General features: G+C 46.1%; 3 protein-coding genes across 3 annotated transcripts; 2 read left to right on the forward strand and 1 right to left on the reverse strand.

Annotated features, from left to right (window-relative positions):
- Positions 1-1,854: 1,854 nt before the first annotated feature.
- On the forward strand, positions 1,855-7,295 carry LOC310812232 (extracellular calcium-sensing receptor-like; the record flags this gene model as incomplete). Its single annotated transcript, XM_083680675.1, has 11 exons — positions 1,855-2,078; positions 2,542-2,833; positions 3,080-3,322; positions 3,489-3,584; positions 3,812-4,127; positions 4,281-4,453; positions 4,586-4,816; positions 5,119-5,242; positions 5,550-5,743; positions 5,998-6,276; positions 6,867-7,295. 11 exons carry the CDS (start codon positions 1,855-1,857, stop codon positions 7,293-7,295), a joined length of 2,601 nt encoding a protein of 866 aa, XP_083536801.1.
- Positions 7,296-9,805: 2,510 nt separating this feature from the next.
- LOC310812197 (extracellular calcium-sensing receptor-like) lies at positions 9,806-14,812 on the forward strand (the record flags this gene model as incomplete). Its single annotated transcript, XM_083680614.1, has 11 exons — positions 9,806-10,029; positions 10,281-10,572; positions 11,109-11,351; positions 11,498-11,593; positions 11,806-12,121; positions 12,240-12,412; positions 12,528-12,758; positions 13,031-13,154; positions 13,498-13,691; positions 13,899-14,177; positions 14,384-14,812. The coding sequence occupies 11 exons, from the start codon at positions 9,806-9,808 to the stop codon at positions 14,810-14,812; spliced, it is 2,601 nt and encodes an 866-aa protein (XP_083536740.1).
- A 4,711-nt stretch (positions 14,813-19,523) lies between these two features.
- LOC310812203 (extracellular calcium-sensing receptor-like) lies at positions 19,524-24,793 on the reverse strand (the record flags this gene model as incomplete). The annotated part of the gene is made up of 10 exons (XM_083680622.1): positions 24,678-24,793; positions 23,625-23,910; positions 23,173-23,259; positions 22,938-23,045; positions 22,560-22,726; positions 21,683-22,193; positions 21,139-21,369; positions 20,858-20,981; positions 20,114-20,586; positions 19,524-19,967 (listed from the first exon to the last, which is right to left on the reverse strand). The coding sequence occupies exons 2-10, from the start codon at positions 23,883-23,885 to the stop codon at positions 19,524-19,526; spliced, it is 2,406 nt and encodes an 801-aa protein (XP_083536748.1). The 5' UTR covers positions 23,886-23,910; positions 24,678-24,793.
- Between the last annotated feature and the right edge of the window lie 277 nt (positions 24,794-25,070).

Consider the following 25,070-nt stretch of genomic DNA (forward strand, 5'->3'; position numbering starts at 1 on the left):
TCCACTTGAAATGGGCAGTTTTAATCTGAATAAAAGCAAAGCATTTTAAACATTGGATGTGTCTCTCTTAGTAACCTGCTGGAAAACCAGTCTGGATTTAAATATAATTTAAATATAATTTCTTTTGATGGTATTTCTGTACATATTGGTTTCACCATTCATAAATTACAGCACTTTTTATGCATAGTCCCCTATTATATTCATAGTAATTGTTTGATTTCAAGGAGTCAGAAACCAGTTCACAGATGCAATATTCATTAATAGAACAACATTCTTAAAAAGAGTCCTTAGAAAATAGAATGGTTAGAGAAAGACAACTGTAAAAGGTCTGCTACCTCTAGTCTAGAGGCCGCAACTGACTCAGGCTCAGCGTTCCCAACTGGCTCAGCCTCAGCAGCAGGGACATATAAACCAATAACCGGTGGGTCTACTCCGGCCTCCACCTCAATTTTGGCTCCATGTCTCTGCTCAGGCGTCTCCTCTGCTGGGGCAATACAAAGTTTAAGGATATTTCTGTGCAGGGTTTCCCACCCTTTTCTAGTCTGACTTTGTAAACCATCCCTGTGTCACCCATCTGACCACCCACCTGAGGCCATACATGTCACAAAGCTGATGCATCAAGGCAGATTCAAAATTGGGGCCCATGTCTGAGTGGAAATGGGAGGGGCAGCCGAAAGTCTGGATTCCATGCGACCACACTGCCTTAACCGTGGTTTTATCTGTCTGGTCACGAGTAGGGACAGCCAGTGCATACCGGATGAACATATCAGTCACAAGGAAAGAAATCCAAGGGTGTTCAGAGTCAATCAACTTACAACACAACACATCTCCACGGATGTCTAGGTTCCATCTCTATACCCCTCTATAGTTTGTTGACGAGTTAACTAGACTCCGGTCTTCACTCACCCCTACGCAAGGCTCCCCCTGCTGGTCGGGCTCTGCCATAGCAGTGGCCGAGTTTACATAGGCTGGCCTACAGTTGACTGGGAGACAACCTCCTGGAGAGTGTTCCTGTTGTGTGGGACAGTTGCTATGGTGAGCATTCTTTGGTCATCCACTGGCCAACCAGCCAATTTGCGAATCTCTTCTTTAACCTAGTAATAGTAACTGTTTGATTTAGGAGTGCAGAGCCAAAAGGCTACTGTCCCATTACGTACACAGGGCACTGTATTGTATAACTATGTACATTGTGTCGCAAAGACAATCAATGTTATTGAATAACAAGTGCTATTTTCCTCAGTCTCTCCTGGTCTTCTTTTGGGACTTTCGGTCCTGGCTATTGCACTTAGCACACATGGGCTTTCCCCAATTATCCCCTTTACTCTACCCTTGATTACCCCAGTCCTCCAATAACAACCTCAATTGCCCCACCTGCCACTGCATGCCCGCTTTAGTGACCATGTGATTGTTTTTTAGCCGGAGGCAATTATCTCTCTATATCAGCAGCTGCCCCTTCCTTTCTCCCTTTCTGTCTGACTGGAGATGCCACTCTGACCACACCGCACTCCTCCTTTTTCTATCTGTTCAACGAGATACAGGTTGTGTGTCGATGCTACATTAGAGTTGTGGGTTTGACTCCTATTTGGGCTATTTAACATTACTGAATATTTGGATAAATGTGAATACTAAATGTTACCATTTCATTATATGGGTATCTATCTCACTGTTTGTAAATGTCTGGCCATGAGTTTTGATAGATTTTTGGTTGTTTTCTAACCCTGTTTCTGTAACCTATCTTTTCAGGTCATGGCTACTTTGCTACATTCAGCAAACTGTGTTCATGCTATTGTATTAAATTCTGTCCTCCAGGTGAGGGGTTCTCTGCCTGCCCTTGGTCGGCTCTCTCCCCAGGCGATGTGCCTCTCTGGCTGGCTGTGGCTGCTGTGCTCGCTCCATGGACTGGGTGGTTCCCAGGGGCTGAGTGGAGGGAGGCCCTGTCACCTCATGGCTAAGCCCGTCTCAGGCAGCGTTTATCGGGCAGGAGACGTGGTGATCGGGGGTCTGTTCCCCATCCATGTAAGAGCACCAGAGCCAGAGATAGAGTTCAGGAACATAAAGGGGAATGCTAGCTGTACAAAGTGAGTGGTTTTACATGTGGACAGCTTTTTTCTGCATGCATGGGGACAGTATGTTCAGTTGTATGGAGAGTGTCTAACTGTATGTGTGTTTTAACATCTGAAATCACCCTCATTCTCCCTTAATTTCTAATGGTCTGCTCCCTTTATCTCTGAATCTTCTCCCTATACTCATGTTCAAAATTATCTCTCCCACTCTCTCTTAATCTGTCTCCTCTTTTCTCTTCTCCATTTGTCTCTTTCTTTCTCTCTCTTCCACCTCAGATTCAACCAGCGTGCGTACCGCTGGCTGTGTGTGTCTTTTATCTGAATTTAACCTCATTGTGAGGATCTCTAATGCTCTCCTCCATTTATCTCTCCATCTTGTCTGTATACCCATGTTTAAAATGATCTCCCTACCTCTCTCTTAATCTACCTTCTCTTTCCTCTTCTCCATATCTCTGTTCTTCTTTCTCCTCCACCTCAGTTTCTACCAGCGTGCATACCGCTGGCTCCAGACCATGATCTTTGCGGTGGAGGAGATTAACCGTAACCCTGCCCTCCTACCCAACCTCACCTTGGGGTACCTAGCAGCTGACTCCTGCCTGGCAGAGAGCACCACCCTGGGGGCAGCCCTGGCCATGGTGACCGGCCAAGAGGCCTCTGTGTCGGGCACAGAGTGTGGCTCGGCCCCCGAGGTGCCTGTCATCGTCGGAGACGCCCGGTCGTCAGCCTCCATCGTAGTGGCACAGACCCTGGGGGTCTTTGAGATTCCCATGGTGAGGGAAGGCTGTGGATTATTTACCGATTTACCATTACAGTGACTCTCTTTTCTCTGTCTCTTTCTATGGCAGCATCTCCCTCTCCCCCTCCTGCTCTTTAACACATTCAAACTCTTCATCCCACTCCCCCCCCCCCCCCCCCCCACACACACACACACACACTATATTAATATTACCCTCTCTACATGCTGTACTGGATATCCTTCTTTCATTATATATTTTCTCCTCTCTGTTCTCTCCCAGGTGAGTTACTTTGCCTCCTGTGCATGTTTGAGTGACAGCTGGAGGTACCCCTCGTTCTTCCGCACTGTGCCCAGCGATGCCTTCCAGGCGAGGGGCATGGCCAGGCTGCTGCGTCTGCTGGGATGGTCCTGGGTGGGGCTGGTGTCTGGGGATGATGACTACGGCAAGTTTGGTCTTCAGATGCTTCTGGAAGAGCTCCGTGGATCAGGGGTGTGCGTCGCCTACTCTGAGGTCATCCCCAAGGTACCATGTGATGCTGTGTTTACCTCTCCTTCTCTCTATCATCTCCCAAATGAAAATGGATGTTCTGTCTGTCTCCCTCCGACTCTCTCTTTAACCCCATCTCTCTTTTTTGACTCTCTCTCTCTCTCTCTCTCTCTGACCTCTCTTTTCTCTCCCTCATCCCAAGGTCCAATCACAGAGCAGGATCAGAAGGATTGTCGACACCATCCGCAAATCGTCTGCTAGAGTCGTGGTGGCATTTGCTATCTCACAGGACGCACTGGTGAGCTCTCATATCACAGGTCACCCTCAGTCTCTGAGCAACTTTGGTACTCAGTTATTGCTTTTTTTTTTTTTTTTTTTTTTACAATATTGTCTACCTAGGGATGTCGTCATGCTTCTGCCGTTATTTTTTTTATTTTTTTCGGAGGACATTATGTTACTTTTGTGTATGAAATGTGCTATATAAAAAAGTTTAATTTGATTTGCTTCTCCCCATCCTATCTCCAGGCTCTGCTGGAGGAGGTGGTCCGTCAGAACGTGACAGATAGGCAGTGGATCGCCACCGAGGCCTGGGTCACCTACACCACGCTATCCGCCCCTCAGAACCTCGCCACGCTGGCAGGGACCATTGGATTTGCCCTGCGGAAAGCCGACATTCCTGGCCTGGGTCCATTCCTGACACGTCTGCATCCTGATGGGGCCTCACACAAGCATGACCCTTTCCTGAGGGAATTCTGGGAAACACTGTTCGGGTGCTCCCTTGGGCTTGACCTCGGCGAGACCCCATCGTCAAGGCGACAGTGTTCAGAGTTTGACGTCATAGGTGTGAAAAAGTATTAGTTCACAGATGGAAAAAGAAAAAAAGGAGAATGCTTTTGACTGAAAGCACAACATTGTACAGAATTTTGGTTCTGTGGTGTGTATTGTTGTTTGACTTGGTTTATGGTGTTTTTGACATATTTCTCAACATGAACAGGTGAGGGGGAGAGTCTGTATGCGGACGTGTCTCAGTTGAGAGCCACCTATAATGTGTATAAGGCTGTGTATGCCATTGCTCATGCCATACAGGACATGCTGGCCTGCCAACCAGGGGAAGGACCCTTCTACAACGGCCAGTGTCCAGATGTCAGGAAGCTTCAGCCCAGTCAGGTGAGAGTAAAGACACTGTCCTTGCCCTATTCTCAAAGAGAATTGTTATTTTTTAATATGTTTTTGTATTTTTTACCAACCAAGGAAATTCTTCATCTTATTTGTTGTTTCTAAACCCTGTTCCTCTTGCAGATTGTCCACTACCTGAGGGGGGTAAACTTTACCACACCTGTAGGGGAACCTTTGCACTTCGACCACAACGGAGACCCCCCTGCCTCTTATGACATCATCAACTGGCACGTGACCCAAAAGGGTACGGCGGAGTTTGTCCAGGTCGGCCATTTTGTGTCCTCTGAGGGATCTGAAGGCCAGTTTCACATGGACATGGAGAGAACGGTGTGGGGCGGTGGCAGAGGAGATGAGGTAAAACTGTTGGAGTCTACTGAAAAGAAAGTAGATATTTGTTTTGTCAAAGGAAGGCCCTAGCCAGTATTAGTATAGTGTTCCTAATAAAGTGTTAAATGAGTGTATTTCAGAGGGGCCTCCAGAGCCAGCCAGCCTGTGTGTGTGTGTGTGTGTGTGTGTGTGTGTGTGTGTGTGTGTGTGTGTGTGTGTGTGTGTGTGTGTGTGTGGGTGTGGGTGTAACCACTAAATGGGCTGAATATACTGTGTCTAAATGCGTAATTAGCAGTACTAATGATGATTCTTCCCCCACCCCCCATTAGGTGCCTGTGTCAGTGTGCAGTACTCCCTGTCCCCCTGGCACCTGGAAGGCGGTGCAGAAAGGGAGGCCAGTGTGCTGCTTTGACTGTTTGCCCTGCGCTGAGGGAGAGATCAGCAATGAGACAGGTGCTGTACCACTGAAGTGTCATTGAAGTCAAAAGAGAAGAGAAAGGACCACTGTAGATTAATTCCATCATGAAAAAAAGTACTTCGTTGAATGGTGCCGAGAGCAAAGTAAAAATCACAACATACAAGCATTCCACTGTATACCTTTTGCTCTAATTGTTATGAACTGTTCTTTTTCACCTCTGATGGGATTGCTGTGTTTAGATCGATTCCTAATGACAATACTTTTTTTTCCAAGTTTGGGATTCCAACTCCAATTCTAATTTCAAATCCAACCCAAATTCCACTTCTCCTCCTCCTCCCTCAGGGTCGGTGGAGTGCAGCAGGTGTCCGGAGCGTTTCTGGTCCAACCGTGATCGTACGGCGTGTGTTCCTCAGCAGATTGACTTCCTGTCCTTCAGTGACACCATGGGTGCTGTCCTGTCTGTCATCTCTGTTGCCGGGGCAACACTCACAACTGCTGTTCTTGCCACCTTCTTTTGGCACAGACACACACCCCTGGTAAGAGAACAACTAAAATGAGAAAAACAGCGCTTAGACAGATATCAAGTGATACTGTGTCTTCACTTCATTTTTAACATTTGCGTTGTTAATCAATTAAATTAATCTTCATGAAAGAAGCATGGACTTTTACATGGAAGTCACTTTTCTCATTGTTTTATTTTATTTCAGTCACTGGGAGTTCCAACTTGCTCACACATTTTAAGACTGGGATTGGTGACATCACTGTGTAACCCCTCCTTGCCTCATTCTAGGTGCGCGCCAACAACTCTGAGCTGAGCTTCCTGCTCCTGCTATCACTCAAGCTGTGCTTCCTGTGTGCCCTGGCTTTCATTGGCCGGCCGGTGGTCTGGTCCTGTATGCTGAGACACACCCTGTTTGGGATCAGTTTTGTGTTCTCTATCTCCTGCCTGCTCAGCCGCACCGTGGTGGTTCTGGTGGCCTTCCGGGCCACCCTGCCTGGAGACAACATGATGCACTACTTTGGCCCGGCCCAGCAGAGGGTGGGCATCTCTTTCTGCACCCTGATACAGGTGCTGATCATTTTCTTTCTTTTCAGATTTGAGACAGTTGTTCCTTCAGAGTTTACGGTTAGTTATCTGTATGTCAGATCTTGAGTGCAGGTTCCCTCACAAAGTAAAAACAATTGTCTCAGTTGGTTGGTTATCGCTTCATACGAGCAACACCAGAGTTGTGGGCTTGATTCCTGCACTGGCCATATATTCTATATTTAGCAAACCTAGATAGGCTATTCTTCTGACAATAGTCCACTAAAAGGTCTATTAGCTCTCTGAAGTGTAACTATTAGGCCCTTTGAGAGAAACAACATGCCCAGTTTGAAGTACAATAGCCCAACAAAGCTGTTGTAGCAGGAGTCAAATGAGTACAAAGTACAAAGGAGTACAAAGGAGTACTGAGTGTACTGGAAAATCCTGTCAGTGCATAGGTCAGATTTAGAGTTATGGTGCTCAATCGAATTTCCTGTCTTTTTCAGTTTTTGACAACTCTAAATATCTAACTTAAAACGTTTTTTTGTATCGAACATACAGTATGTGTCGACTTTGGATGTAAGCGTTTGTTCGATGGCAGCTATACTAATTATACACTCCTATTTCTTTTTCAGGTTCTGATCTGTGTGCTGTGGCTGTCCCTCGCCCCACCTCAGCCTGCTGAAAGAAGGGACAGAGAGGGTCGGGGGTCCAGGGTGGTCCTGGAGTGTGCTGTGGGCTCGGTGGCTGGCTTCTCTCTGGTCCTGGGCTACATCGGCCTGCTGGCCTCCCTCTGCCTCCTTCTGGCCTTCCTGGCCAGGAAACTCCCTGACAACTTCAACGAGGCCAAGCTCATCACCTTCAGCATGCTGATCTTCTGTGCCGTGTGGGTAGCCTTCGTGCCGGCCTACATCAGCTCCCCAGGGAAATACACGGTCGCCGTGGAGATCTTCGCCATCCTAGCCTCTAGTTACGGGCTGCTGCTCTGCATCTTCGCTCCCAAATGTTTCATCATCCTCCTCAGGCCGGAGAAAAACACCAAGAAACAAATGATGGCCAAATAAGATCTTATGAGGTTTCAAAATAAAGGCGCAGCTCTATTTAATTTTACTCATTGGTCCTTTTATTCATTTGGGTATTCAAACATTACTGTTTTGGCTTTCATGGCCAACAACAGTTCCAAACATCAGACTTCCTTACAAGGAAATCAATTAGGACATGTTGTTAAACCATTCATGTTATGGGCAATTGACACAGTATGTTCACACAAGTGTTGTCTAACTAATGATGGTTTGAAATTTAAATTATTAAACAGGATTCCTCTGTTAACACTAGAAAGTACCCAGAGTGACATCTGGAGACATCCATAACAGTGTAATCATTGAATTAGATTAGTACCATGCAAAAAATAATGCACTGATTGGGGTCCTACTAATCACCCCAGTCAAACCCAAACAACCACAAACAACCATACACAACCATAAACAAGTACCCAAAAGTACCCAAAGGTATCCCAAACAACCACAAACAGGTACCCAAAACTACCCAAAGGTACCCCAAACAACTACAAACAGGTACCCAAAAGTACCCAAAGGTACCCCAAACAACCACAAATAGGTACCCAAAAGTATCCAAAAGTACCCCAAACAACCACAAATAGGTACCCAAAAGTACCCAAAGGTACCCCAAACAACCACAAATAGGTACCCAAAAGTATCCAAAAGTACCCAAAAGTACACCAAACAACCCCATACAATCCCATACTACCACAACCAGCAACCCAAATATACCCCAAACAACCACAAAGAGGTACTCGAAAGTACCCAACGTACGACAATTATCACGCAAGGCAACCACTTCATTTTCCAATTAATAATTTTCAGTAAAAGTCTCACAAAAAGCCATCCTTAATATTTCAGATGTAAATGCATTACATCTAAATGAATGATATCATGTAAGGAGTTCTATACACTATCCATGAGGAAATAGCTGTGAAAAGCTAAAAAAACCCTAAAAAAACATTAAAAAATAATTTTCAATAAGTTTGAGGGAAAAAAAAGAAGTATTTTAGGCATTGTCATGTCTGTGTAATATAATAATATATAATATATGCCATTTAAGCTGACGCTTTTATCCAAAGCGACTTACATTGCAGTGAGTGCATACATTTCAGTATATATGGTCCCAACAGGAATCAAACCCACAACCTAAGCGTTGTTAGCGCCATGCTCTACCAACTGAGCCAATATTATTATTATATTATTAGATATTCGTAAGGCCGTGCAGAAAGGAAGGCCTGTGTCGTGATTGTATTTTATTTCTGTTTCGTCTACTTCTTGCCATTGTCTTGTGACAATTGTTGATGTTTTTGTCCTGTCTTCTATATGTTTGTCTTAACCTTCACTTGAAGTAATTGCAATAATTTGTCCAAGTACATCAATGATATGATGCTACTGACACAATAAAATAAAGTATATATACAGTACATTCATGAGTTCATAACAGTTTTTTCACCATGTTACTTTGTAAATACTTTTTAGATCTTACATCATAGTGTGTCAGAATTAAATATGTTTAAATTAATTGATGAAACAACTAATAAAGATTACAGAATGTCTACAAGCTGGAGAGTTGATGTGTTATGTCTGCCACTTTAACAGCTCCCCAGACACATCAACCAACATGATGCCCTCATCACTCTCTCTCTATAAAAAACATGCACACACATATTCCACTGTGGGCACCGCTCTCTCTCCCCAAACCCCCGTGTGTGTCTCAAACTAAATGTTCTATCAATTATATAAGGAAAAACAACATGGATACACCTATATTTATGAACTGCAGAATGTGTAACAAAGTCAAGTTGAATAATAGGTGCTATTTCCCTCAGTCTCTCCTGGGCTTCTTTCGGGGCCATCAGTCCTGGCTATTACATCTAGCTCACATGGGATTTCCCCAATTACTCTACCCTTGATTATCCCAGTCCTCCAATTACAACCTCAATTTGCCCCACCTGCCCCTGCATGCCTACTTTTTAGCCGAGGGCAATTCTTTCTCTATATCAGCAGCTGCCCCTTTCTCTCTCTTTCTCTCTCTCTGTCTATCAGTCTATCAATCTGGTTGGACATGCCACTCTGCCCACACCTCACTCCTCCTCTTCCTATCTGTTCAACCAGGGACAGGTTGTCTGTAGATGCTGCTGTCTCCACCAGATATTGATGCTCACTGATGCTCGGGCTGACTCACAAGTTGGATGGTGTGTGGTGTTAGCTACATCAGAGCTGTGGGTTTGACTCCTATTTGGGCCTATTAACATTACTGAATATTTGGAAAAATGTGAATACTAAATGTTACCATTTCATTATATGGGTATCTATCTCACTGTTTGTAAATGTCTGGCCATGAGTTTTGATTGACTTTTGGTTGTTGTTTCTAATCATGTTTCTGTAATCTATCTCTTCAGGTCATGGCTACTTTGCTACATCCAGCGAACTGTGTTCATGCTATTGTATTCAATTCTGTCTTCCAGGTGAGGGGTTTTCTGCCTGCCCTTGGTCGGCTCTCTCGCCAGGCGATGTGCCTCTCTGGCTGGCTGTGGCTGCTGTCCTCGCTCCATGGACTGGGTGGTTCCCAGGGGCTGGGTGGAGGGAGGCCTTGTCGCCTCATGGCTAAGCCCGTCTCAGGCAGCGTTTATCGGGCAGGAGACGTGGTGATCGGGGGTCTGTTCCCCATCCATTTGGGAGCACCGGCACCACAGTTTGAGTTCAGAAGCATGAAGGGGAATGCTAGCTGTACAAAGTGAGTGGTTTTACATGTGGACAGCTTTTTTCTGCATGCATGGGGACAGTATGTTCAGTTGTATGGAGAGTGTCTAACTGTATGTGTGTTTTAATATCTGAAATCACCCTTAATTTCTAATGGTCTCCTCCCTTTATCTCTGAATCTTGTCCCTATACCCATGTTCAAAATTATCTCTCCCAATCTCTCTTAATCTGTCTCCTCTTTACTCTTCTCCATTTGTCTCTTTCGTTCTCTCTCTTCCACCTCAGGTTCAACCAGCGTGCGTACCGCTGGCTCCAGACCATGATCTTTGCGGTGGAGGAGATTAACCGTAACCCTGCCCTCCTACCCAACCTCACCTTGGGGTACCTAGCAGCTGACTCCTGCCTGGCAGAGAGCACCACCCTGGGGGCAGCCCTGGCCATGGTGACCGGCCAAGAGGCCTCTGTGTCGGGCACAGAGTGTGGCTCGGCCCCCGAGGTGCCTGTCATTGTCGGAGACGCCCGGTCGTCAGCCTCCATCGTAGTGGCACAGACCCTGGGGGTCTTTGAGATTCCCATGGTGAGGGAAGGCTGTGGATTATTTACTGGTTTACGATTACAGTTATTTTTTCCTGTCTTTCTATAGCAGCATCTCCCTCTCCTCTCCCACTCTATAAAACATTCAAACTCTCCATCCCCCTTACACAGACACACACTATCTGATAGTATATATATATATACAGTACCAGTCAAAAGTTTGGACACACCTTCTCATTCAATGGTTTTTCTTTATTTTTTTAAATTATTTTCTACATTGTAGATTAATATTGAAGACATCAAAAGGAAGGAACACATATGGAATTATGTAGTAAACAAAAAAGTGTTAAACAAACCAGAATATGTTTTATATTTTAGATTCTTCAAAGTAGCCACCCTTTGCTTTGATGACAGCTTTGCACACTCTTGGCAAGTTTGTGTCCAAACTTTTGACTGGTACTGTATATATATATATATATATATATATATATGTATATATATATATATATATATATATTACCCTCTCTGTATGCTCTACTGGATATCTTTATTTATTCTCTCCTCTCTGTTCTCTCCCAGGTGAGTTACTTTGCCTCCTGTGCATGTTTGAGTGACAGCTGGAGGTACCCCTCGTTCTTTCGCACCGTGCCCAGCGATGCCTTCCAAGCGAGGGGCATGGCCAGGCTGCTGCGTCTTCTGGGCTGGTCCTGGGTGGGGCTGGTGTGTGGGGATGATGACTATGGCAAGTTTGGTCTTCAGATGCTTCTGGAAGAACTTCGTGGGTCAGGGGTGTGTGTCGCCTACTCTGAGGTCATCCCCAAGGTACCATGTGATGCTGTGTCTTCGTCTCTTTCTCTCATCTCCCAAATTAAAATGGATGCTCTGTCTGTCTCCCTATGACTCTTTAACTTTCCCCTCTTTTTTTGACTCTCTTTCTCTGACCTCTCTTTTCTCTCCCTCATCCCAAGGTCCAATCACAGAGCAGGATCAGAAGGATTGTCGACACCATCCGCAAATCGTCTGCTAGAGTCGTCGTGACATTCACTATCCCACAAGATGCACTGGTGAGCTCTCATATCACAGGTCCCCCTCAGTCTCTGAGAAACTTTGGTTCTCAGTTATTGCTTTTTCTTTACAATATTGTCGACCTAGGGGTGTCGTCATGCTTCTGCCTTCATTTATTTCTTCTTTTCTGTAAAGAAATGTTACTTTTGTGTATGAAATGTGCTATATAAAAAAGTTTAATTTGATTTGCTTCTCCCCATCCTCTCTCCAGGCTCTGCTGGAGGAGGTGGTCCGTCAGAACGTGACAGATAGGCAGTGGATCGCCACCGAGGCCTGGGTCACCTACACCAAGCTCTCCGCCCCTCAGAACCTCGCCACACTGGCAGGGACCATCGGATTTGCCCTGCGGAAAGCCTACATTCCCGCCCTGGGTCCATTCCTGACACGTCTGCATCCTGACAGGGCCTCACACAAGCATGACCCTTTCCTAAGGGAATTCTGGGAAACTCTGTTTGAGTGCTCCCTTGGGCTTGACCTCGGCGTGACCCCATCATCAAAGCGCCAGTGTTCAGGGTCAGAAGTCATAGGTGTGACACTATTAGGTCACAGATAGAACATTCTTTGGTGTGTGTGTGTGTATTGTTGTGTGACTCGGCTTGTTCTTAGTGCTTCTGTGTTTTTAAAATCATTTTTCAACATGAACAGGTGAGGGGGAGAGTCTGTATGCGGAAGTGTCCCAGTTGAGAGCCACCTATAATGTGTATAAGGCTGTGTATGCCATTGCTCATGCCATACAGGACATGCTGGCCTGCCAACCAGGGGAAGGACCCTTCTACAACGGCCAGTGTCCAGATGTCAGGAAGCTTCAGCCCAGTCAGGTGAGAGTAAAGACATTGTAGAATATGACCTATTTGAGTTGAGAATTATTTTTAAATTGTTTTTACCAACCAAGGAAATTCTTAATCTTGTTTCCAAACCCTGTTCCTCTTGCAGATTGTCCACTACCTGAGGGGGGTCAACTTTACCACACCTGTAGGGGAACCTTTGCAATTTGACCACAACGGAGACCCTCCTGCCACTTATGACATCATCAACTGGCACGTGACCGAAAAGGGTACGGCGGAGTTTGTCCAGGTCGGCCATTTTGTGTCCTCTGAGGGATCTGATGGCCAGTTTCACATGGACATGGAGAGAACGGTGTGGGGTGGTGGCAGAGGAGATGAGGTAAAACTGCTGGAGTTGATCTTCCTGAGGTAGACACACTGTAAAGAGAACTACAGAAAATAAACATCAGGGGAAAGATCTAAGCGTCATTCTGACACTTCTAGATGTTCAATATTTGTGCTGTCAGATTTCTCATATAGTCCAGAGGGGCCTACAGTGCCAGCCTGTGTGTGTGTGTGTATATGTGTATAACCACTAAATGTGCTGAATGTACTGTGTCTAAATGTGTAATTAGCAGTACTAATGATGATTCTTCCCCCACCCCCCATTAGGTGCCTGTGTCAGTGTGCAGTACTCCCTGTCCCCCTGGCACCTGGAAGGCAGTGCAGAAAGGGAGGCCAGTGTGCTGCTTTGACTGTTTGCCCTGCGCTGAGGGAGAGATCAGCAATGAGACAGGTGCTGTACCACTGAAGAGTCATTGAAGTCAAGAGAGGAGAGACAAGTACCACTGCAGAATTCCAGTCAGAAATTAGACATAGACAAGATTTCACTTCAAACATATGACTTGGTGCTGAGAGCAAAGTTAAAAGACAACATGCAAGTGTTCTACTGCATACCTTTTGCTCTAACTGTTTTGAACTGTTCTTTTGCACCTCTGATGGGATGGCTGTGTTTAGACCGATTCCTATGAACATGCTGTAGTCGAATGACAATAGCTTTTGTTTTGTTTTTCCAGTTTGGGATTCCAACTCCAATTCTAAGTCTAACACGCATTCCACTTCTCCTCCTCCTCCCTCAGGGTCGGTGGAGTGCAGTAGGTGTCCGGAGCGTTTCTGGTCCAACCGTGATCGAACGGCGTGTGTTCCTCAGCAGATTGACTTCCTGTCCTTCAGTGACACCATGGGTGTTGTCCTGTCCGTCATCTCTGTTGCCGGGGCAACACTCACAGCTGCTGTTCTTGCCACCTTCTTTTGGCACAGACACACACCCCTGGTAAGAGAACAGCTAGAACAGGGCATAGTCAGACATTAAGTGTTCTTGTGTATGTCTTCACTGTGTTTTGAACATTTGCGTTATTAATCGATCAAATTCATCTTCATGGAAGAAAAATTGATTTATACATGGGAATCACTTTTCTTAATGTTTAAATTTTATTCCAGTTATGACATTACTGTGTATTCCCGCCTTGCCTGATTCTAGGTGCGCGCCAACAACTCTGAGCTGAGCTTCCTGCTCCTGCTATCACTCAAGCTGTGCTTCCTGTGTGCTCTGGCTTTCATTGGCCGGCCGGTGGTCTGGTCCTGTATGCTGAGACACACCCTGTTTGGGATCAGTTTTGTGTTCTGTATCTCCTGCCTGCTCAGTCGCACCGTGATGGTTCTGGTGGCCTTCCGGGCCACCCTGCCTGGAGACAATATGATGCGCTACTTTGGCCCGGCCCAGCAGAGAGTGGGCATCTCCCTCTGCACCCTGATACAGGTGCTGGTACATCCAGAATGTAAATTGGCTCAGTTGGTTGTCGCTTGATTCCTGTGCAGCCATAGGTGCTTAACATCAGCATTTTTCTGTAAAAGCAATGGGAAATTACTGAACATATTACTGTATGTATGTTATTGCTGTGGGCATGGGAACTCCAGTTTCATCCAATCGATCGAGAAAAAACTGTAATGATATTCTTTTCCCAGGTTCTGATCTGTGTGCTGTGGCTGTCCCTCGCCCCACCTCAGCCTGCTGAAAGAAGGGACAGAGAGGGTCGGGGGTCCAGGGTGGTCCTGGAGTGTGCTGTGGGCTCGGTGGCTGGCTTCTCTCTGGTCCTTGGCTACATCGGCCTGCTGGCCTCCCTCTGCCTCCTTCTGGCCTTCCTGGCCAGGAAACTCCCTGACAACTTCAACGAGGCCAAGCTCATCACCTTCAGCATGCTGATCTTCTGTGCCGTGTGGGTGGCCTTCGTGCCCGCTTACGTCAGCTCCCCGGGGAAATACACGGTCGCCGTGGAGATCTTCGCCATCCTGGCCTCCAGTTATGGGCTGCTGCTCTGCATCTTCGCTCCCAAATGTTTCATCATCCTCCTCAGGCCGGAGAAAAACACCAAGAAACATCTGATGGCCAAATAAGAGCTTGGGTTTCAAAATAGAGGCGCAGCTCTATTTCATTTCATTGACTCACTTTGATTGACTAGAATATTACAACAATATTGTTTTGGCTTTAATCGTCCGCATCGAATAAATCATTTTGGACCTTGTTTTCGCACCATTAATCTTATATGTTTATCCACTCAGTAAGAATTCTGGTCTGTATAGCCATTGGTACAATATCTGTACTTGAATCATCTAGTTCTTCATCAAAGGTTATTTCTCTGTTATCGATTAGATTAGATTAGATTCAATTTTATTGTCATTGCACAGAGTACAAGTACTGAGACAGCGAAATGTAGTTTGGCATCTAACCAGATAGTGCAAATAGTGCAAAAGACATGATATTGTAGACAGTGCATGGTATTACAGTATAAGGTATTACAGTGAGTATAAATAAATGAATATAATAAGTGAATATCCATGAGATGAATATCAATATGATATGTACAGTTGAACAAGGGCAATAGGTCTTGAGGTATGTTACATATGTAACATGAAAAAAACATTTACTATCATGCCAATTGTGTATAAAAAAAAACATCAATAATTCTTTGCTGTTCTTTCACCATGTCACTTTGTAAAGCCTTTCAGATCAGATATGTCATAGTGTGTCAGAATTATGTTCAAATAAATTTATGAGACAACTAATAAAGATTACAGAATGTCTACAAGCTGGAGAGTTAATGTTATGTCTGCCTCTTTGACAGCCCCCCAGACACACCGGCTACACATAACCCTCATCACTCTCTCTCTCTCTCTCTCTCTCTCTCTCTCTCTCTCTCTCTCTCTCTCTCTCTCTCTGTGTGTTCTGTTGCTCGGCATATGCTAAAATGAAAACATGAAACAAACACATTCCGCTGTCTGCACTGTGGGCACTCCCCCCTCCCCCCCTCCCCCTCTCCAAGTAGCGTGTATAGTTTAGCATCAACAAGCACACTTTCATCTCAAATGCATTAGTCCGTATCGGATTACCAATATAAAGTAGGTGAATAGAAGCATCACTCAAGTTCCTCTGAGTTATCAAGAGACTCTGGGTATCATCAGTTCATTTTCTCTGTGCCATTGTGCCCAGCCTCTGTGGCTCCGGAAACTTCAAGAGTCATTCTCAGCCCTGTGTGGAAGGTCTGAGCCCACATGAATGGCCTCATTGTGGGTGAGCACTCCAGTTTCTATGGTGCTCTACCTCAACAAGGACACTGGCTTTCAACAGACGGAATGGATGAAAGAAAGGTGGGGAGAAAATCACCTGAAAAGAGATGGGGAACCTTTCAAAAAGAGATGGGAGAGACACAGTACTGGAATACTGTGCAGGGGTACACAGCATACATATGTGATGTCACTATGTATTTTAGACTTAGTATGCTGTATGTATTGTGTATAAGCATCTGCATTACCAGTAGAAAAAAATGCAATGATGACTGATGGATAGATGATTCACTTACTTAAACAAATGCATTTGTCGTAAGTCGCTTTGGATAAAGGCGTCTGCTAAATGCCATAAATGTAAATGTAAATGCTACAGTGCTAGCCTCCTTGGTTACGCTACAGTTGTTACAGTAGGAGAGTGACAGTTGTACACTGTTTGCTTTTGTCTCCAGTCTCCCTCCACATTCCCAGGAATGTGTGCCTGCCTCTGGGCCTAGTTTGGATAACCCCCTCTGTGCTACTGTACAGTCACAGAGATATTTGCCTTATTCTGGCACACATTCTTCCTGTGTACGCTCGTACATCTTGATGTGATGCTCTTCGGCAATGGTGGTGGGTCTGGACCAGGATCCCATGGTGGGTTGTGGCTGATTCCCTTTGGGTCGTGGCTAGAGACAGGAAAGTAGGCTAGACACTGGCTTTTTTTATTAATTCATCAATTAATTCATCAAGTTTGTACATTTCTATGATATTAATGAATCCGGGTCTCTTCCGTCTTTTTCTCTTCCGTCACTCTTCCTCCTCTCTTTTCTCTTCCCCTCTCCTCCTCTCCTCTCTCCATCTCTCTGGCTTCCTCAGTTTAACACTCATAATTCCCAGACATCTCACAGTGCAGTGGAACTGAAAAATAAAATATTTCTCCCAGCCAACCCTCTCCAAACAAGACACTTGTTTGAAAGAGTTAGCACTTGCTTCACCCTGTCTGAGTTTCTCTCCTATATTTATGAGGAGACTACGTAGACCCATATAGGTGGGCAGTTACAATAAATAACAGTTACAATAAAATGGAAATCTTGCTCTCTATGGTTAATAACAAAGCATATTTTAACATGAATAATCTGACTCCATTTCACTTAATTAACAATATGTGCAAGGAATTGTTGAATTTGGGTTGACTAGAGTAAGAATGGTCACATGAGGATAAATCAGGAAGAAGAAGAATATAATAATATATACCATTTAGCTGACGCTTTTTTCCCCCAGCGGGAATCAAACCCACATGTTGTTAATGCCATGCTCTACCAACTGAGCCACAGAGGACCAAGAATGAGGCTTTAATAGCATAAGTAATATATGTAAAAATATGTAAGTGAATACATCTATTAAAAGGTGAATACATCATAAGGAAATGTTACATCCTACCCTCTGAGAGAGAGAGAGAGAGAGAGAGAGAGAGAGAGAGGGAGAGAGAGAGGGAGAGAGAGAGAGAGAGAGAGAGGGAGAGAGAGGGAGAGGGAGAGAGAGAGGGAGAGAGAGAGAGAGAAAGAGAGAGAGGCCCAATGGCCTGAAGGAATATACTCACAGAATAAGTTTACAATGGCTATTTGGCCCAACGGATTGTAAGAAGAAGGGGGGCAGACTTGGTTTGTCCGCCTTCAACTATGCCTTGAACACATCTGGTCAGCATTTACATTCCTAGTATGAGTGGAGAGCCCAGCAGACCGTGAGGCCATAAGCAATGTGTTAACACAGCAATTAGCATGTCAGTGATTCACCATGTGATATCTCTCACCCACTCTGTTTCTCTTTTCTTTTTTTTCCTCACTCTCAAGGTATCTGGTCTCTTCTCCCTGTCACACTTTAATCCTGTCCCAAGAGGTATCCCTCTTGCTTTTTCTTTCTCACTCTCCTCCTCCCCCTCTCTCCCCCTCTCTCCCCCTCCCCTCCCTCCCCTCCCCATCCTTTACACACATGGTTCAGTTGACATGCACTCACAGACTAATGGACATTTGATGAGTTATTACCTTCCATGAGAAGACAAGAAGACAGGGGCAGAACACCCCAGGCTATTTACATAATTAATAACAGCCATTAGAGAGGAGATAAGATAATGGCCTTGTCTTTGTCCCGTGTAAATCAGACCAGTATTATGGTCAGAGCGAGCCGCAATCGTCGTCAAGTCAGGAAATGCTTCATATGCAACATTGGAGAGGTGGGATCTTGAGACTGACATCAGCTGATTAGATAAACCCATTGATGGACATCAACAGCCTCAGGAGGGATCTGTGCTTAGGGTATTTCTACCTGGATCACTCCACTGTACGCTAATTGCAATATGTGAGTCATTACATGACAGTGTTTGTCTTATTCTTCTTAGCCCCAGACAGGTGATGGATAGCAAGACAAAAAAGGGAGCGTAAAGCAGAAAAGTGTGAGAGAGAATGAGTACACGAATGAGCTGGTGGTATATTTAGACGCACGCTTCGGGCAGTGTAATGATTACATGTTGTTTGGAGTCATTACGGTTTTATAGTCAACGCCTGAAGGCATTAATTCTCTTGTATACACATCCCGTTCCCCTCCCTCTCTCTGTCGCTCTCTGTCTGTCTCTCTGTCTCTGTCTCTCTCTCTCTATCTCTGTCTCTCTCTCTCTGTCTCTCTCTCTCTGTCTCTCTCTGTCTGTCTCTCTGTCTCTGTCTTTGTCTCTCTCTCTCTCTCTCTGTCTCTCTCTCTCTCTCTCTCTGTCTCTCTCTGTCTCTCTCTCTCTTTCTCTGTCTGTCTCTCTTTCTCTCTCTTTGTCTCTCTCTCTCTCTCTCTCTCTCTCCCTCCCTCCCTCCCTGGGACCCCTGGGGAAGCACTGTACCTCTCCATCCTCCATCTCTGTCTTACCAGGTCAGCAGGAAATAACTACAGATCAATCAGTGTTGGCTAATCGATGGTGGAGCAGCTGTGGTGAGCCGGAAACATGGCTGACATTGTTATTTGTTACTGCAAGGAGGACCAAGGCATGGTGTTTACATGTCAGAGCCGCCAGAGGACCAGGTTTTAATCAACCAACCACAGCTGGGAATTGTACTCAGCAGACCTGTGACAGCTTGGTTCTAGTACCTCATCACTACTCGATCACAGCTCAGATCTGAATCCATCTATGTTAATAGTGTTTATGTGAGTTTGCTCCCCACTACATCCCTGGGCTTCACTCCTCCTCTCTATCAATGAGGTCAGAGAAGAGAGAGGTGGAGATTGGTAAGAGGATCTTGAAAGCAGCCAGGGTGATTTTGTCGAGAGAGAGCTCTACAGAAGACCTGATTAGAAATGAGGGGTGAGAGGCATTGAGCTCAACAGCACAACAACGCCCTCCTGTGGTTCAAAGTGAGAGATGCAGATAAGGATCGTGATTCCTCATGTAAACTACTGAAGTCGAGAGGCTTGGATCAACAGATTGATCTATGAATACAATGATATTTAGATACAGTAATGTTTTTTTTTACACTACAGTATATACTGAGTAAATATTTCCAGAGCTGCAGTAAAAGTTGATCCACTAAAACCTCTTGTTGGCAACAGACTTGGCTATGAGGTGTTTCCTAGTGTTCTTCTCTGGCCTGAGAAGGATGATGTAACACTTTGGGACAAAGAGGCAGGCCAGCATGCCGTAGCTGGACGCCAGGATGGCAAACACCTCGGTGGCCGTGGAGTACTTTCCCGGGGAGCTGACGTAGGCGGGCACGAAGGCCACCCACACGGCACAGAAGATCAGCATGCTGAAGGTGATGAGCTTGGCCTCGTTGAAGTTGTCAGGGAGTTTCCTAGCCAAGAAGGCCAGGAGGAGGCAGAGGGAGGCCAGCAGGCCGATGTAGCCCAGGACCAGAGAGAAGCCCAGGGCCGAGCCCTCATGGCACAGGAGGATGACACGAGCACTCTCGCGGGTCAACAGTCGGCGCGGGGTGGGAGGAGCCACGGCCAACCACACGGCACAGATCACCACCTGGTACAGGAGAAATAGGCCCTAGTCAAAAACCCTCTATCACTGCCTTTGTATTATTGAGGTTACAATGTAAATCAAATGCAGCTCCCGGTTTAATCTATTCTGGTAAAAGATTGTATCTGAGATGTTTACAGCCAGAACCCTACCTGGACCAGGGTGCAAAGGGAGATGATGGCTCTCTGTTGGGCTGGGCCGAACCACTTCATCATAGAACTCCCTGGAAGTGTAGCTTTGAAGGCCATCAACACCACTATTGTTTTCCCCAGAACACAAGAGATGCAGAGGACGAAGGTGATCCCAAACGCTGTGTGGCGCAGCATACAGGACCACTCAGAGGGCCGGCCAATGAAGGTAAGAGAACACAGAAAACACAGCGTCAACGAGAAGAGCAGAAGGAAGCTCAGCTCTGAGTTGTTGGCCCGGACAATGGGGGTGGTTCTGTTGCAAGCGAAAATTAAGAGGACCGTGGTGGTGCAGAAGGAGCCCAGGAGGGCGATGGAGAGCAGGGTGATGCCCATGGTGTCGCGGTAGGAGAGGAACTCCACCTGCTTGGGGATGCAGGCCGTGCGCTCAGCATTGGACCAGAACTCTGGCAGACAGCGGACACACTCTATGGCATCTAAGGCAAGATAGACCAACTTTAAGATACATGAAGATACGCAAATAGCAAATGGATGCTCTACTATGGTAGGAGAGGTTACTGTATGGTTCTATTAGCTTTCCTGGTGGTTGGAGCTTGGTAGTTCAAGTTATGGATTTGATCCCAACGATGGCCACATACTGCACTGAATACAGTATCTGTAAGTCGCTATGTTCTTGGTTACAATGCCTGTTATACTGTACATTGTACTTCACTCTAACTGGAGAGGTTACAGTGTGTGCTCGCTAACCTGTCTGATTGCTAATCTCCCCAGCTGTGCAGACCACACAGTCAAAGCAGCAGACAGGGAAGTTAGGTCTGTTGGCTTTCCGAGTGCCTTGGGAACAGCTGCTGCTGCACACAGACAGGGGGACCTGTGGGAGGGAGGGAACACACACTACACAGGTCAGGGTCAATGCACACGCACACTTTTTGAGCAGTATTTACATCTACATGGTAACTACCTACAAATGTACCTCCAGTACAGTACATAAAGACAGGTAAATGCACAGTCCTCAGTGAGAGCCCTACTGTTGTCTGGTTCCCGTTCCAGATGATGTCCCTCTCCTGGAGGTGTAGTTTCTTCCTGTCCACACTGGTGGTCCCGTCAAACATGCCCACTGTGACAAACTCCACCTGGCCGTTTGCCCCCAGCTGCCAGTTTACCAGGTCATACAGAGCCACTGGGTCCCCGTTCTCATCGAACTTGGTCTCATCACCAAACGAGTTGGAAAACTCCACCTGCTTCAGGTAATGCAGAAGCTACAGAGAGACAGAATGGCATGGTTATTCAAGCAATACAGGGGTGGGGGAGGTGGGAGATGGGGGGGGGTGGGGGAATCGCTTGCTAAATCTCTTGCTTAATCAAGAGAGAGAGAGAGAGCACAAACAGACAAAGAGGGAGAGAGAAACAGAGAGAAAGACTCCAACTTAGTTCACAGGCTCCTAAAATCCAGAGGGAGTGTGAGGAACCAAGGGAGTGAACGTTTCTTTTTCTTTTTTTTCTTTTGCTACGCTAATTCAAAAAGCAGTCCAAGAAAAAGTGAGATTCAGAGGAGTTCTGGTGGCATGTTACCTGCCAGGGCTGTATGCTGGCTGTGTCTGGGCAGGCCTGCTGTGGGAACGGCCCTCGCCCTGTCTCGCAGTTCCTCATAGCCTTGAGAGCATGGGCGATAGCGTACACAGCCTTATACACATTATAGGAGATCCTCAGCTGGGACACATCCGAGTAGATGTTCCTCACATTGCCCAGCTCCTCTGAGCCGGAGCACGCAGGTCTCCTGTCCCCCTGATGGAGACTCTTATTGCCCCCTTCACTCTCCTCCCCCACACCTTGACCCCCATTAACCCCCAGGCTGCACCCAAACACCTCCTCCCAGAAGTGGGGCAAGAAGGGGTCCTGGGGGGCATCTGGGTTGGAGGGGTGTAGGCGCAGCAAGAAGTCCTGCAGCCCGGGGATGTGTGCCCGGCGGATAGCGAAGCCCATGGAGCCCTGCAGGATTTGGTGGTACCAGGCCGGGGTGGAGAGGACAGAGGCTGTGCTCCAAGCCTCGCTGGCCAGCCACTGGACCCCTGTCAACTCCTGCCTGAAAATCAATAGGAAATAGATCAACAGTATTTTAAATGAGGAGGTAAAGTATTTTTAATTAATCTCGACATTCATATCAAAACAATAGAACTTAAAAGAAATAAAATAAAGCTTTTGAAAAAAGTAATTCTCTGATGACAACACAATCTCCTAATTAAATCGTGTGCCTATACACAATAGTACGCATTCTCAATTGTCCTGGTTGACACATTTACCATAAGAGTATGATATAAAAAAAACTAATAATTTATAAATAAACGTTCTTCTTTATTTAATCTTTATTAACTCAGCAGTAATAGGCATTAAGTTCGAGTGCTTAAGTTTTTTATTTTTTATTTTCTGAGGGTTAAATAAAGAACCGTGCCTGAGTGCCTCGTCAAACAGAGCTCCAGCATCCTGCTCCAGGGCAAACACCAGAACCACCCCAGCCCCAGAGCTCTGAATGCGGGCCACGATGGCAGCCATGGCTGCCTCCGCATGGTTCTTAGGGATGATCTCATGAAGGGCCACGCAGGCGCCGAGCTTCTGAACCTAAGAAGATAATAGTATTGTCATGTAGCGTGCACTTTAATCCAAAACTGTTTACCCAGAACGCTTTGATCAAGTTAATACAATATTCATGAGGTTATGCTTTTGAGTGTGCAGAGACTCTACTGTCACACCATTAAAAGTGATATGGTTGACATAGGTATCTCAATACAAAAGTAAAACAAGCTCAAATAAACTCAGCCCTATGACCTACCTCCTCAGAGAAGATCTGGGCACCCCCGCGGCCATACGCATCATCCCCTGCGACCACGCCCACCCAGGTCCAGCCAAAGTGTTTGACAAGCTGCACCAGAGCATCCACCTTGTGAGAGAGAAAGAGAGAGAGAGAGAGGTGTGTGTGTGGGGGTGGGGTGGGGTGGGGGGGCTGTTGAGTTTACCTACAGTAGACCATAGAGTTGACACATGAATATCTCATTCTAGACTCTGACCTGGAAAAAGTCACTGGGCATGGTCCTGAGGAAAGCAGGGAACTCTGCCTTGTTACTGAGACATGCACAGCTGGAGAAATAACTGACCTGAGAGAGAGGGACAGCGATAGAGTGAGAGAGAGAGAGAGAGAGAGAGAGAGAGAGAGAGAGAGAGAGAGAGAGAGAGGAGGGGCTGTAGTTACTCAGATTGAGGAAAGATGCCAAAATTTGAATTTCTCCAGTATAACACAGTCCAACCAATAAACAAAAGCTTAACGAGATAACACGAGAGAGAAAGAGAAAGACAGATAGAGAGAGAGTGAGTGAGAGAGAGAGAGAGAGAGAGAGACAGAGACAGAGAGAGAGAGAGAGAGAGAGAGACAGATAGAGAGACAGAGAGAGAAAGAGAGAGACAGAGAGAGACAGAGAGAGAGAGAGACAAAGACCACTATAACAGCTACATTGATCCCCACCTGTGGAACATGAAACACTCCCAGGAAGCGAGCCACCACTAGAGACAGGGTGGAGCCTCCGTCACCGATAACAACCGGTACCGTATGACAGGAGCCACCCTCCCCTCTCTCCTCCCCCTCTCCCCCTATCAGTTCCATGGCAGCCCTCAGGGCATGATACGGCGTACTGCAGGAGTCATAGATCTTGAATCCCAGACTGATGTTGGGGAGCAGGCGGCCATCTCTGTTGATCTCCTCGATGGCAAAGATCATCGTCTGCATCCAGCGGAACGTGCGGAAGTTAAACCTGGGGGCCGAGGAGACAGGAATCAGTCTCACACTGAGGAAAAGTATTTTTATCAATGCCAGTCTCAATCAACATATGAAGCATTTATTTATTGCATGTTTAACATTCACAATAAGTGTGAAGTTGTCTGGAGACAAACATGGCAAGTGTATATTGGAAGCTCCATAGGAGATTAGTAAATATAGCTATTTTAGCTATATGATATAAGCGAAAAAATAATACAAATAAATAAATAAATAAAAAATAATGGGCAAAGCAAAATAGGGAAAGCTAAATAATGACGACTGGTCAGTTTTATTACAATGGGATCAAGTCTGACAGCCAAATATCTGCATTATCATGCCAGCATTACAGCGCTATGCGCTTGTTTGGGTTTGTCCAGTGGCGTTCCTCTTTACCTCTTTTCCTCTTTTTTGTATGCAGCTCATGCAAGATAGCTATATACACCCAGAATATTTCAACCGGTCTAAAACTAGTTTTCTGTAGATCTCAGACTAGCTGAGGTCTACAGGCTACAGTAGATGTTGGACTAGCTGAGGTCTAGGACTAGGTTAGGTCTTGGGTCTAGCTGAGGTCTCGGACTAGGTTAGGAGGTCTTGTTCTAGCTGACGTCTCGGACTAGGTTAGGTCTTGTTCTAGCTGACGTCTCGGACTAGGTTAGGTCTTGTTCTAGCTGACGTCTCGGACTAGGTTAGGTCTTGTTCTAGCTGACGTCTCAAACAGGGTTAGGCCTTGGTCTAGCTGAGGTCTGGGACGGAGCCACTCACCCTGTGCAGTGTGTGGTCACAGGCTGGGACGTGAAGGAGAGATCTGGTTCCAGCACCTTGTCGTGGAGGGAGAAGAGCCCCCCCAGAATGACGTCCCCGTCCCTCTGCAGCGCCGGGAGGGACAAGGAGCCTGCCATCAGAGCACACTGCTGGGAGGAGACCAGAGAGAGGAGCCCCCAGCACAGGAAAGACACACATGGGAACCCTAGCCTTGACACTAACCACCTGGACCCTACCTGCTTCATTCTCTCTCAGCACGGCCACAATGCACCACTACACATTACTATATGCAAGACAGGTACTATACTATACAACTGTATGAATGCGAGACGTTGTGTCTGCTCACATGATGTGACCGCTCGCAAGAATTATCTCATGTGCTGGCATCTGTGT

The sequence above is a fragment of the Argentina silus genome, assembly GCF_951799395.1.
Source record: "Argentina silus genome assembly, chromosome: 11".
NCBI lineage: Eukaryota > Metazoa > Chordata > Actinopteri > Argentiniformes > Argentinidae > Argentina > Argentina silus.